Here is a 16,084-nt window from a genome sequence, read left to right on the forward strand (position 1 = left end):
GCTAAATGAATAACTGAATGTGAATTTCAGAAAAGAATAAAGAAAAATTTTGGATATTTGCCAAAATATTGTTTAGTTTTCATAAAAATGACATTTCTAAAAAATAAAAGAGCTTGACTAAATCAGAAATAAGCATATCTTAATAATAAAAATATAGTTGGCCCAGTGCGGTGACTCATGCCTGTAATCCCAACACTTTGGGAGCCCGAGGCTGGTGGATAACGAGGTCAGGAGCTCGAGACCAGCCTGATCAACATGGTGAAACCTCATATCTGCTAAAAAATATAAAAAATTTAGCCAGTAACGGTGGCACGTGCCTGTAATCCCAGCTACTCGGGAGGCTGAGGCAGAAGAATCGCTTGAACTGGGGATGTGGATCTTGCAGTGAGCAGAGATCACTCCACTGCACTCCAGTCTGGTTGACAGAGTGAGACTCTGCCATAAAATATAAAATAAAATAAAATAAAATAAATAAAATAAAATAAAATAAATTCTTACTTCATTATTCCAAGAAAATATAATAATTTTGCCTTCATATTTTCAATAATTCCTACTCTGCTTTTTTCAAGTCTCTCCATTAAAAAAAGCAGAAATACCTAAGAGGCACATATCAGAATATTTGAGGTTGAAGCTTTTGAGTTTTAAAAAACAACCAATTTATATTTCGAGTGCGCACATTAAAATTTGACAAAATATTATATAATTCTCCAAAAGCATATTATAAGATTATCTTGATCATGAAAAGTTGCATGAGTTAAAATGCTCCCAAGAGTATAAGAATTTGAAAGGAAAATATTGAAATTTTGGACTGTCGATTAATCTGATTAGAAGAAAAGCCAACTCTGATGATGTTGTTAGTACTTTCTCTGACCCTTCAAATTGATAAATATCAACTGCTGCTTTGAACAGCAAATTGATGTGAGATTTAGGATGAGGCAAATAAATACCAATAAAGTAATTCACAATAGTATTTTATTAAATTTGTATAAACGTGTTAACAACTTCAACAGTTTAGACCTTGGAGGCACTTTATTTCTTTGGGACCTCTTTACAACTTAAACATTATTTTGCTGTTACTGTTATGGTTAGAAACAAAAGAAACCCACAATATTAAACCTAAGAGATTATACACATACATTAAAATATCACAATTTTATTATTTTCTGTTGAATTCGTTAGAGGTGAGATCTTACAGAATTTTATTTGGCTCTTAGTACATGGCTATAACGCATGCAAACCCAAGTAAAATGTTAACAGTGTTGCTTTGTTGAACAGGGATTATAAAACAATATACTCTCAGTGTATTTTAGAAATGCAAACATAGTGTTTAAACCACTAAAAAATAAAAATGTAGGTAGTTTAATTTATATTTACTGACAAATAGCTTAGCTCAGCTCTACAACTAATTTCTGATGATAATCATAATTTGTTTGGTGTGTGGAGAAATATCATTGGCCATCATAAAGAGTTTTGGAAGGAGATTAGCATTTAATCAAATATAAGACTCTTCGTGATCTCTGAGGAGTCAGATGGCCTTCCACACTCCTTTAGAATATATCAATTGATGGAGAATTCATGACATCTGAAGACAATGAAGTCCACTAATGGACAATTAGTCTTTCAACAAATACTTGCTATCTTACTAAAGTAGTAGGATATTTTATATGCCTATTAGAAAATACACAGAAGGAAACTTAGAAAGGATAGGATAAATTTAAGTGAAAGTTCTAGCATTCCAAGCTCTACTACTGTGGACCTTTTCACATACCACTTGAATCCTACTTTGATATTATTGCACTTGATCAATGGAATGTATAACAGCCCCCTATAACATAAAGCTTCTCTTTGTTTGCCTGTGTTACCTCTTTGGCTTTCAAGTGTTTTTCTATAATCCCTTTTTGTTGTGCTGTCCACAGCCATGCCACGAAGTAATGTTACCAATAATTGATCAGTCATGCACACCCTACAATAAAACCATCTAATCAAACAATAGCTCAAAACAGGAGCAGCAATTTGGCCAAAGTGAGTTAATACAGATATTGCTTTTAATATTGAGATAGGCGGCCGGGCGCGGTGGCTCAAGCCTGTAATCCCAGCACTTTGGGAGGCCGAGACGGGTGGATCATGAGGTCAGGAGATCGAGACCATCCTGGCTAACACGGTGAAAACCCGTCTCTACTAAAAAATACAAAAAACTAGCCGGGCGAGGTGGCGGGCGCCTGTAGTCCCAGCTACTCCGGAGGCTGAGGCAGGAGAATGGCATAAACCCGGGAGGTGGAGCTTGCAGTGAGCTGAGATCCGGCCACTGCACTCCAGCATGGGCGACAGAGCCAGACTCCGTCTCAAAAAAAAAAAAAAAAAAAATTGAGATAGGCATATTTCCTTGTGCTTTCTGAACTGGGTAAAAAACATTCTCAAGTGACTTTATATGTACCACTAAGTTATAAAGAACAAAGAGCTCTTTATAAAATTAAAAAATCAGGGGTTCTTTTCTTCCCTTCCCCAACCTACACACCTACACACACACACACACACACACACACACACACACACACTTGAGAAAGAGTCCTAAGTGTTCTAGATTTTCAGGCATGAAGACTTATATATTTTAATTACTATTCTGTGCATAGAAGCTATTTTTTCACACAAATAGTACCTGATCCTGGCTTAATGACTTTTGGAACAAATGCATATGAATAAATAAGACAAATCAATGAAGTTCACATATAAAATTTTGTATCTCTTGCTCCTGAAATAAATTTTTTGACAAGTTACCATCCATCTAATAAGTTCTGGACTCTTTGTGTTCCTTAGGGAAATGGCACAAGGTCTTCTTGAGTTTAGATTATGCATTTGGATCTCTGATTTAGTGGAACAGTGTGTAAAAGTCTCTCATAATCAGAACACTCCCTATTGGCTCCACATCTGAAGATCCCCAAGAGCGCTGTTTCTATCAGGGAGCATCTGGAATAGATTATATTCAGTTAATTGGCCCCAGATCAAGCTTGTTACAGACAGTAGCATGCAGTATAACCTATGCATTTCACTAAATCCACCCACTTTGGGTTAAATCACACCTACTTCTCTCCATAATTCATCCCAGATGCACAACACACACACATGTGCACATAACACACACACATACACACACACACACAGAGCAAAATATCAATAGAGTAGGGAGGAGGTTGCTGGCAATACGTTTAACCCGTAAATTATCTCAATTAAAAGATTAACTATTGAATTTATAGGATTGTTGGGAAGAAAAACAAAGATTCAGGACCAGCAGATTGTAGGTCTTGACTGTTTTATAGTAGAAAAATATATAAAGGCTTTTATTTTAAGTTCCAGAAGTATCACCATTTTTGCTTTATTTTGTTCCTCCAAGTACAGGTTCAGCACACATAGGCACTTCTCAGAATGTCTTAGTAGTAAGGAAAGCAGGGCTTTGATTTTTAACTTATTTAACAATATTAATTAGTTGGGTTACAAGGAACAGTGTTACTACTGTTCATTGAAAGCCAAAACATCAATCTTCTTAACTTACGACGTTAGAGGCACAGGGCATGTCTTAGCGATTAATGACCAGTTGGAGGAGTGGATATCTCAATGCATAGCCAAGGGCCATTAACCCCAACTAGTCATTAATTCCCAGGAAATGTCCTGCACTGAGGTCATTATTGCTAATAAAATGCACATATGGAAAATTCCCTCTTTTTTGCCTATGTATATAAACATACATTCACATTACATGCATTGTTACATGTCATAAAAAAGTATTTCACATGTCCAGAAGCTCAAAAAAAAAAAAAAACAACTAAATATAATGAGAAATTTAATATACTTAGTCTCTACATTCATTTATTCATTTTACCTTTCATTTTTTTTAGAGGGTGTGGGTAGGAGGGAGAATACATGTTTGTATGCCAAGGCTGTGAGTCTGCTGCAATCAGATAGCAGTGCTTTGCTAATAGTGTGAATACAAGAAATAATGGAAGGAACAGGGTAATGGGATTGGAGAAGCACTGATGAATGTGGGTGGAACAGCACACTTTATCAATACCAAAAGGCAGTACGGAGTGATCATATGCATTGTTTTGAGTCATAATATATTAGGTACCAGAGCATGCATGAGCCAAATTTAAGAATTAGTCCAAGATTCTCTTTGGTGTGCTTCTGTTCTATGCCACTGAATTATGCCACATTATCTTCCTTCTCATAGCCATATAACCAAGTCTATCATGCAGCCTGCCTCACTGTTCAGGAGTCCTTAACAAGGCTTCACTGTTTTCTAGAACTGTCTCTGTTTGCTTTCCCAGTCTCTTTTCTCTGTCCTCCATGAAAGTATACTTGTCTTGTTTAAGCCTATATGATACTCCTTTGAGTTATTTTGCATAGCGTGTCACAAATGTCTCCATTTTAAATTTATTTTATGGTATGTTATTGTTTATAATCAACTATTCCCTTCAGAAAAATAATCTTATTCATTTCCTCACCTTATAAATAGTGATTAGATATGATGCCAATGGCTGATAAGAATGTATATAAGTGAATATATGTTAGATATATTCAAATACCATCACAAGTTATATAAATATATATTTATTAACATATAAATATGTAAATATTTAAAACTTGTATTGAAATTTGTGTAAAAGCAGCAAGTTTTTAAGGAGAATCTATAAGTCAAAGAATACTGGTATTCTAACAAGTTAAAACTAATTTTTAAAATTAATAAGTTGTAAGAATGCATTGAGATTGAATGATTCAAAACTCATATATTCAAATCTAATCTGATACATTTTTTTCTGTAGATCAGTTAAAGTGACTGTTTTGTGGCAACAGCATTAATGTGTTCCTACTGGCCTTTCAATAATATAATTTTTAGGACTTTATTATATTTTTTAAAGGCTTTATTAGTGTTCTATATTAAAATTAGCATAATTGAAATATTTAAAACTAAAATTTTCATAAAGGGCTGCTGATGGTGTAGGTGTTTTTGGTCAGAGAGACATTCCTGTTGTCTCACATTTTATCTAATTAGGGGAAACGTCCAGGAAATGTCAATTAAATGTGAATAAAATATGCAACGATTGTTATATTTAATACAATATGATTGAAAGAGTATCTAAATCAACTTGATTGTCTTCATATGGAGTAACCTTCTAAAGGAAGAATTAAATGTTGACAGATTATATACGAAGAATAATTTAGTATTTCTTGTAGGTATCTTTGAATGTAATGAAAGTGATTGAAGAAACAACTTATTAAGCACTCACTTTTAACATTTCATGAAGAAATTCAGCATAAAATTAAAGTCTATCCTTAATTATTTATCATGTATAAACGTAATACACATCAAAATTTGATTTTATTTTACTTCCAAAGACTTGACTTAACTGCTGAGATTTAAGGTAACTGAAAACTTGGTATTCAAAATCTGGGAGACATTTTAATACACTGAAGAGCTGATCTCACTTAAGGAAAATTCATCCCTTATTAGGCCTTCTCTTAAAACTAAACCATATAGGCATAAAATATTTATTGTGAATGTTAACTAATTAGAACATTACTTAAAGTCTAATACTTTTCTATTATGATCAAAGCTATCACCATGCAATGTATCATCAAAGAAATTATGGGTTCTGTGGCCTATTTCCTAGTAAGATGGCAGTAAGTTAATTAACATAGAAGAGAAGTTGAAGACTCTAGCAGCAGCTGAAGATCACTAGTTTCTACCATAATGCAAAGCACCCGAAGACTTAGGTGTGAAGAAAGCAGACGCCAGCTAAAGTCCCGATCATGTGTTGATTTGATCCATCTCCTACTTGCCGTGTACCCCTGGAAGAACTATTTCACTCTGTACCTCAATTTTGTTTCATTGGTGAAGTGAGATAAATAATTACCCACCCTTAATGGCTGTTTTTAAATTAAATCATTTAATCTATGTAAAGCACTTTTCAAAAAGTATTGGGTACATATAAAGGCTCAATAAATATGATTTGTAATTTTTATTTCCAGGCTTAGTTTGGAATACGTGTTTTGATTTACTCTACATCTTACAGAAAACAACGAAATTAGCCTAGTTTATGGCAACCCAGTTAATAACCACCCCCTCCTTCTTATAAATGCTTGTATTTTAGAATTTGTTTTTCTATTCATTACTTCCCTGTGTGGAATAATACAGGTTTCAGGTAAGATTGCATTGTTCCAGGCCTAACACCTATACTGGGGCCCTTACCTAATTAAATTTAGTTTCTCACATTTAAGTGGAATTTTTAAATGTCTCTAAACTCAGAAACAAGAGAACTTGTCTCAAAATGACAGCTTTTGTCTCTTTTAGTTGGTGGACCTTTTTATTTGGGGATGATATGGGGCAAGTATGGACTTCTACCAGTGAAAGTGGTCTCATCTGATCAAATAATTCAAGTTTCGAAAAAAGTTGGTTCTTGAGATATTTGCTTAAACAAAACACAGAAACAACTTTAGTCAAGGAAAAAACGTTAAATATCAAAATAGTTTAAATTCTAGTGGTGCTTTTATTTCTACATCTGGAGAAATCCAGTCCTTAATTTTATTCCCCAGTTCCGATTCGTTTCTGTAAGAGTAAAACAAGAGCTATGGGGAAATTATTTTTAAAAATCTATATACATTCAATAAATTATAATTTAGTAAATTGAGGAAAACCTGCCAACTGCTATCTTAATAGTTTTTTTTTTTTTTTTTTTTTTTTTGATACTTTAAGTTCTGGGATACATGTGCACAACATGCAGGTTTCTTACATAGGTATACATGTGCCATGGTGGTTTGCTGCAACCATTAACCTGTCATCTACATTAGGTATTTCCCCTAATGCTCTCCCTCTCCCAGCCCCCCAGCTCCCAACAGGCCCTGGTGTGTGATGTTCCCTTCCCTGTGTCCATGTGTTCTCATTGTTCAACTCCCACTTCTCAGTGAGATGATGTGGTGTTTGGTTTTCTGTTCCTGTGTCAGTTTGCTGATATCTTAATAGTTTTTTTTTTTTTTAACTCTTTCTTAGATTAAATTAACACCGTTGGAAAGAGAACATTGTTTTAATCATGAATGCTAATAAAGATGGGAGACTTAAGGCCGGAAGCCAAGATTTTCACCTTTTTCCTGCTTTGATGATGCTAAGCATGGCCATGTTGTTTCTTCCAGTTATTGGCACTTCAAAACAAAATATTCCAAGACTCAAGCTAACCTACAAAGGTAAATATATACATATTTTCTAAATTGTTTATTAAGATTTTTAAATGTCTTTTTTGATTGCTATATTTTTTCTTTTTAGAAAAGCATATTGGCTTCTGTGAAATGTTTATTATGTTGGCATAAATTCATAAAATAGAATTATAGAACACGAAGCCCAATCACTCATTTTTATGAGGAAAAATATGTTAAAGCTATTCAAGTACCCTTTTCAGCCCAATATTTATAATAATCAGTTTGATCTGCAAGTGGTAAACTGTTTGGTGTTAAAACAAATCAATCCTTAAAATTAGAAAAATGTTAACTAATTTCACATAACTCTTGCTAGTTTATTCCTAGTTAGAGGGGATTTTTTAAAAAAACACAGTAAGGTATCTTCAAAAAGAATTTAAGACAGCAGGATAGCTTCAAGTTCTCAACTACATATGTATTTGGTAATAGAAAAAGACAATGTGAAAGGTTTAAAATACAAAAAAGATGAAACAACGTGGCTAAGAAATGAAATCTGCTAAGCTAGTTTTTAAATGTTTGATATAACAGCAAAGTTTATGTGAATTATGGTTGGTCATCTTTGTGTGTGTCTGTGTCCAGTTTCATGTCCAAATAGTTTTTACTTTGGTTTTCCTTTTTGATGTACTCTGGGGTTCATTAATACCTCAAGAAATAAAACGGATGTCGGGAGAATAAAACTTCTTTATTCTCAATGTGATAGGCAAAAATGATGCTGGCAATTTGATATCCTCTGATCTCTTTAAGATGACATTTTATAGACAAACAAAATATTAATAAAAGCATATTGGATGTTAAATCTAAGAGTAAGTTGAATTAGCACATTATATCCATTACAAATCTTATATGTTGGTATTTGTACAGAATATATGTCATGTATTAAAGAGTTAAACAATTTATATATTTTTGAGTTCTTATGTTTTTATATGTATCAAAGTCATTTGAATTGGACGTCTATTTTTTGGTAATCTAGGATGTTTTTATCTGGAAACATTGATCACATTATGAAATAGAGTTTATTGATGTCTTGATGTCTTATTTAATCAATAATTAAAACCTTTTTTTTTTTTTTTTTTTTTTTTTTGAGACGATGTCTCATTCTGTTGCCCAGGCTGGAAGGCAGGGCATGATCTCGGCTCACTGCAACCTCCGCCTTCCGGGTTCAAGCGACTCTCTCACCTCAGCCTCCCAAGTAGCTGGGATTACAGGTGCCCAACACCATGCTTGATTAATTTTTGTATTTTTAATAGAGATGGGGTTTCACCATGTTGGCCAGGCTGGTCTCGAACTCCTGACCTCAAGTGATCCGCCCACCTCGGCCTCTCACAGTGCTAGGATTACAGGCGTGAGCCATCTCGACCAGCCATAATCAATAACTAAAACCTGTATTTGATTGTCTTCCATTTCTTAATCATAGATATATTCAATTTTCTGTCATTCCCCTAAAATTATCTTAGTTTCAAGTGAACATTAACAGTTATGGTAAGATTTAGGCCATAAATAAAAAACAAAGTCAAGGCTTTTAACCATGCCAGTATAAATAGTACTGAATTATGCCTTCTTCCATAAACAACTATTCATCTAGATAAACTATATGAAGCAACTATTTTTAGACATTGAGCAATAGGCAGCAAAGTTGAAAGAAAGAAACTACCAGTGGTACATGCCTATAATCCTAGCTATTGAAGAGGCTGAAACGAGAAGATTGCTTGAGCCCAGGGGTTTGACTGCAGTGAGCTAGGATTGCATCACTGTATGCGAGACTCTGTCTCTAAAAAAGAAAAAAAGAAAAAAAAACACTTAATGGCGCAACTCGGAAAGGGTTTGGGGCAAACGGGGAATTTGTGCACTGAGCCGAGATATTGAGCTGAAATATTTATTGGAGGTCAAGGAGTGCCGAATGATATAGCAGTTCTGCCCACCCAGAATTTTAAAACTTTATCAAAACATGGGGCACTCAGTTGACATGCTGCAAGGGTCATTTTATTTTTTAATTTTTATTTTAAGTTCAAGGGTGCATGCCCAGGTTTGTTACATAGGCAAGTTGTGTCATGGAGATTTGTTGTGCAGATTGTTTCATCAAACAAGTATCAAACCTTGTACCCATTAGTTATTTTTCCCAATCCTCTCCCTCCTTCCTACCTCCATGCTCTGATAGTCCCCAGGGTATGTTATTCCCCTCTATGTGTCCACGTGTTGTCATTGGTTAGTTCACACTTATAAGTGAGAACATGTGGTATTTTTTATTTTTCCTCCATTAGTTGGCTAAGGATAATGGCCTCCAACTCTATCCATGTCCCTTTAAAGAACATGGTCTCATTCTTTTTTGATGGCTGCATAGTATTCCAGGGTATATACGTACAACATTTTCTTTATTTAGTTTATCATTGATGGGCATTTAGGTTGATTCCATGTCTTTGCTAATGTGAATAGTGCTGCAATGAACATACAAATGCATGTGTCTTTATAATAGAAAGATGTATATTTTGGGAGTATATACCCAGTAACGGGATTGCAGGTTCTAATGGTATTTCTGTCTTTAGATCTTCGAGAAGTTGCCACACTGTCTTCCACAATGGTTGAACTAATTTACACTCCCACCAACAGTGTATAAGCATTCAGTTTTCTCCACAACCTTGCCAGCATGTGTTATTTTTGTCTTTTTATATAATAGCCATTCTGACTGACTAGTGTGAGATGATATCTTGTTGTGGTTTTGATTTGTATTTCTATAATGATCAGTGGTGTTGAGTTTTTTTGTTTCCACATGATTGTTGCCCACATGTATGTGTCCTCTTGAAAAGTATCTGTTCATGTCCTTTGCCCACTTTTTAATGGTGTCGTTTATTTGAAACTATAAAAACCCTGAAAGACAACTTAAGCAATACCATTCAGCACATAGGCATAGGCAAAGAATTCATGATGAAGATGCCAAAAGCAATTGCAACAAAAGCAAAAATTGACAAATGGGATCTCATTAAACTAAAGAGTATCTGAACAGCAAAATAAACTATCAACAGTTGACAGTGAGTAAGCAGGATTGAGTCAACAGACAACCTACAGAATCAGAGAAAACTGTTACATACTATGCATCTGACAAAGATCTAAGATAAAGCATCTATGAGGAACTTAAACAAACTTACAAGGGTCACATTATAAGAGCTCAGCTATTCTATTCCTACTGTAAGGGATACTTTAGTCCTACCTTAAAAAATGTGACAATAAGTCTCAAAAGGATTGAACTGATCTTCCAGTAAACTCAATATCCGCCAGAAAAAAAAAATCTCAACAATTTTTAAAATAAGAAAACCCAAATCAACCATACTCTCAACAATTTAATATTCATAATGTCCAGATACAATAAAAAAAATTACTAGACCTACAAAGAAACAGGAAAATGTAATGATAACAAGGGAAACATGCAGTTAATGGAAGGTAAATTGAAGTGATGCAGATGTTCACATTAGCAAAGATTTAAAAATAGCTATTATGAATATGTTCAAGAATTTAAAAGAAAATGCTATCAAAAGAAATAAGCAAATATGGAGTCTCAACAGAGAAGTGAAATATATTAACAAAACTAAATGAAAACTCTAGTAATGAAAATTGTATCTGAAATTAAAAACTTACTGCATGAATTAAAGATTGGAGATAGAAGAACAACATTCAGTAAACCAGAAGATAGAGAAATAGGGATCATCCAATATAAAGAACCCTTGAGTTTTTTACCTGTCAATTTATAACATATTCCATTAAACCAAAACCATATCTAGAAAGTTCTTTTGTATTCCTTATCTTCTTTGTGTGACTATAATGGGATATCTTTAAATTCTTTGATGCTCTATTGTTTAAATAAATAAATACATATATATATATATATCTTTACATCTGTATTTATCTATAAATGTATATATCTTCATATCTATATTTATATCTATCTCTATATATAGTATCTACATGTATCTATATATATAGTATCTATCTCTCTATAAAGATACTATATATATAGAGAGAGAGAGATACTCTTGCTCTGTCTCCTATATACAGAGAGAGATAGACAGATAGATACTCTTGCTCTGTCTCCCATGCTGGAGTACAGTGGCAAGATCTTGGCTCACTGCAGCCTTGACCTCCTAAGCTCAAGTAATCCTCCCACCTCAGCCTCTGGACTACAAGCATGAGCCATCATGCATGGCTAATTTTTGTATTTTTTGTAGAGACAGAGTTTCACCATGTTGCCCAGGCTTGTCTACTGGGCTCAAGCAATCTGCCTGCTTCAGCCTCCCAAAATGCTGGGGTCATAGGAGTGAACCACCTTACCTGGCCAAAAGATAATCTTTAAAGCCACAGGTTTTATGTTTTATTATGGCAGTGCCCATTTCTAAAACCAAAATGTAATTTGGATAACTATTGCTGTATAACAAGCCATCATAAAACTCATTCCCTTAATAAAACAACAATTACTATATCCCTCAGTTTCTCTGGGTCAAGAATTTGGAAAGGCTTAGCTGGGTGGTTCTGGTTTGTACTCTTTAATGGAATTGTAATCAGACAACGGCTAGAGTTATAACAGTAAGGGTCTGGCTAGCATCTCTTCCTTGATGTATCCTCAGGTTCTTCCGAGGGGGTCTTTTCACTTGGGTAGTTTGGGCTTGCTCAGGGCCTCAAGTGCATACATTAAACAAACAAAGAGAAGTTTCATTGCCTTTTTATACCTAGCTTCAGAAGTTACATGGCATTGGTTCCAGAGTATTCTATTGGTTGAAACATGAGAAAGCTTCACTCAATTTTAAAAGGAGAGCACAAAGTCTGTACTTCTCAATCATAGTAGTGTCAAAGTCACATATGTAAGGAGCTGTGGCATAGGAGGTATCGTTGATACATATATATATGTATATATACACATATATACATATATAAATTCTTATATATATATCTGAAACAAATTGATAATAAAAACCAAGTTTATATAGGGTAAAGTACTTATTCAGACACTTCACAAACATATACATAGCCAATAAACACTTAAAAATGCTGGCCCTCATGAGTCATTGGGTAAATACAAATTAATATTACAATGAAATACTCTTATATATCTGTTGGAATAGCTAAAAACATGAAACACTGATTATATCAAATATTTGTGAATCTGTGGAACAATTTGAGCTTGCAAACATTGCTAATGTAAAAGTTAAGTTGGAAGTTGTTTTGGCAGTTTCTTATACTATTATACATGCACTTACCATTCATTTGAAGTTCTAGAACAGGCAAAACTAATCAATGGTTTAAAAATATGATAACAGTTGCCCTTGTTGTTGGGGGACAGAGAGGATTGACTGAGAGGGGCATGAGAGGAAATTTTCTGGGAATATAGATGTGTTTTCTGTCTTGATAGGGATGTTGAATGCCTAAGTGTACAGATTTGTCACAACTCATTAAATTGCACATGTAAAGTCTGTCCATTTGCCTATATATAATATTGCCTTAAAAAAAAGAATAGAAAACAAATATTAAAATCCAAGGAATAAAGAAAGGATATGGAAAGTTTGAACTAAAGGAATTGAAGACATAAAAAGGGAAACTCTGGTTTCTTTAATACAGTGAATATCGCAAAAGCACTGCATTGACAAACATGAGTAATGCAAACATCACGCTTGCAAATATATTTTAATAATTGATAATATTCACTAAAGAGTCATAATGAGCAAAACATTGGCATAAGGACTGTGTGTGAATTATCTCATTACCTCGCTGTGAGATGCGTATTATCATCCCTTTCCTATGTATGAGGATACCCAGGTACTGAGAGATTGAGCAATTTGCCAGGGTCACAAATTTAATTCATGGCTCAACTCCTGGGTCAACCCCAGGCTACTTAGAGCTAGGATTCTAGCCAAGTCTCTCTCACTGTAGACATAAGTATTTCCTTCCTGAGGCACTTACCTGTCATAGTGAATAAATTTACAGAAGCATCATGCTGATATTTGACTAAAACTGATTATGTGATTTTCAATTGTCAACATTAAATGAAGTTGAAGAAGATTACATGTACTCTTTAAGATCACTGGGTAGCCAAAAAGATTATTTGATTTTTGTGGGATTTTATGCCATTTGCTAAACTTATTTTTTAAAAGTTGATTGTGATAAATTGTCTTCGTAATCAAAATTTCATAGAAAAGTGAGTCTTAATATTAAATCAAATTGTCATCTGAAAATAACAGCTTGTATTAATGTATGTTTTTGGCCTTAGTGCCAACTCTATAAGGATTAAAAATCTTGTTTTATTTATCTTTCTCTAAATTTTCATTCCTCTCAGCACTTTATTCTTATATATAAGGATAATTGATATGTTTTTCTTGGAGTAAATGCAAAAAGCTCTACTCTTTTGATGCTTCTTATATTCAGTATTTGTTTCAACTTTATAATTTTTTCAGATGTTTTAGGTTGTCTACATGTCAAAGGCTGGTAATCAGAAGCACAGACTGAATGCAGGAGAGAAATCCTAGATATCTTCCAACACACCCTCAGCACACACCCGTACTTCCCTACCAGCTCCCCAGGGCTACTGTTAGTGAGTCATTTCTCAATTGTATGCTAATAATAGAGTAGTCACCTTTGTTAAGACAACTACTGATAATCCTTTGCTGCTCACAGCACACCATTTTAAGGAATGCTGAACCATTTTAATGAATGCAGAGTATTCATTTTGAATATCACAATTGTTCAGCACTGTGAAGTGTATATTTCCCATTCACTTCCAAAAATTTCAAGTTTTCCTATCCACCTCTATAAAATCAAGCACTTTAGAAGGAAAGTAGCTCAAATCCTGACATACCACCTTTTAAAAGCTGTCTTTTCCTGGATTTTAAAAAGCTGTGATGCAAAAATTACCATTAATTTTGTGTTCTGCTGGGGCAAACTGCTTACATACCACATTCCTGCTTCTGAGGTAAGAAACACAACATTTCCTTGACATTTTCATTTTTTCTCTCATGACAACTTATTGACTTGAGATCAGCTGGGACTATCCTTTGCTTTGACAGTATTGAGAGTCTGAAAGGTTATTCTTGGGCACTAATACACTGGTAGAACGTGAGGTTAAAAATAATCAGCCAAAAAAAAAAATACTAATTTTAGTTTTAAAAATAATTAATGTTTATAGACATAAAATTAGCTTTGTTTTCTTTGCTTTCCATAATTCATATCTTCTCAGTGTAAACCAAAGATGCAGGCAGTATCTATAGTAGTAGAGTTAGCTACTTGGATGAGCTGCAAGGTAATATTAAGGGATTTCTTTTCTTTCTTTCTTTCTTTTTTTTTTTTTTGAGATAGAATCTCACTCTTTCGCCAAGCTGGAGTGCAGTGGCCCGATCTCGGCTCACTGCAGCCTCTGCCTCCCGGGTTCAAGCGATTCTCCTGCCTCAGCCTCCTGAGTAGCTGGGACTACAGGCACATGCCACCAAGCCCAGTTAATTTTTGTATTTTTAGTAAAGATGAGGTTTTACCATGTTGGCCAGGATGGTCTCATTCTCTTGACCTCGTGATCTGCCCACCTTGGCCTCCCAAAGTACTGGGACTGCAGGTGTGAACCAACACGCCCGACCTATTGAGGGATTTCTTAAAGTATTTCTTAAACAACAAGGGAGTTGTAGCAACCATTTTATCCAAAGAATGCTCTTTAATAAAGGCTTAACTGAGAACCTCTGAATCCACAGGGGCTTGGTAGTTTGGTTCCATTGTTGTGCAAAGAAATTTCCCTTTCGTTCATGTTGTGAATTCTTGCATATTTATGACTACTAAACTTTTTTCTTGAATAATAAGTAAGGAATCACGGAGGTCAGAATGTTCTATATTTCCAGATTTTGTATTATATGATTATTACTATAAATATTGTCTTACAAATTGGGCTTCTCATAGTGACTTCTACAGTTTATGCCTCAATTGTAAAAATAATATTTGAGAGACGATCTTCTCAAATTGCACAATAATATAAGTATTTTCTATCTCACCATCATCACTATAGACTTTGAATGTGTTGGAGATATTTATACTAAGGAATCACTGGTGTCTGTAATGTTATTTGTTTGGAAAACTCCAGAAGATGAGATAGGTTTAAGTCTTCAGCAAGAAAAGTAACTCATTTGATATTTACCATATATTCATCCATTCTACAAATACGTAATATGGAATCACTATTTACTAGGCATTGTTTTAGATAAAAGTCACTGTCTCATTGGAGCTTATTTTTCACTTAGGGAGACAAACAGTGAACAAGCAACAAACAGGTGAATATCATTTCAGATAGTGCTAAGTGCTATCAAGACTATAAAGCCAGAGAATGACTGGGCCCAGGTACCCTATTCAGATTTTATCACGTATAAGTCTCACAACACCGTTTTTATACCCATTGTTTTCATACCTACTTTATAGATAAGATACGTGAGGCTTGAGTCTCTTGCCCGGAAGCAAAAAGCTATTAAATAGCCAAACCAAGCTGTGTGCTTACATTTATCTACTTCAACGTCCATGTTATTGTCAACTCACCATGCCCTTGAGGAAAACATTACATTTTCAAGAGGATAAATATTAAGATATAAAAAATAACAAGGTTTTACCATTATTTCTTTAGCATCAAGCTATTTTCAATAAATTCTGATAGTAGTAATTAATTATGTTGTGCACCTCCAACATTTATTAGATGTATATTCATTGACAAGAAAAACTTCAAAATTCCCTTTTGAATTTTTATCTGCCTATCTTATAACTAGGGATTACTGGATCTTCTAGAATTGTTCTTTGTTTTATCAGAATTTTCTAAAAAATGAATAAGTAAGGCTATATATTTTTC

General features: G+C 34.2%; 1 protein-coding gene across 1 annotated transcript in view; it reads left to right on the forward strand.

Moving 5' to 3' along the window:
• SEMA3D (semaphorin 3D) overlaps nt 1–16,084 on the forward strand; it is a 162,157-nt gene that overhangs the window by 24,661 nt on the left and 121,412 nt on the right. Inside the window, exon 2 of the mRNA XM_023226655.2 lies at nt 7,040–7,230. Within this exon, the coding sequence (XP_023082423.1) occupies nt 7,080–7,230 (151 nt within the window). The 5' untranslated portion in view covers nt 7,040–7,079. The remainder of the gene's footprint in view (nt 1–7,039; nt 7,231–16,084) is intronic.

Source organism: Piliocolobus tephrosceles, chromosome 8 (genome assembly GCF_002776525.5).
Source record: "Piliocolobus tephrosceles isolate RC106 chromosome 8, ASM277652v3, whole genome shotgun sequence".
NCBI lineage: Eukaryota > Metazoa > Chordata > Mammalia > Primates > Cercopithecidae > Piliocolobus > Piliocolobus tephrosceles.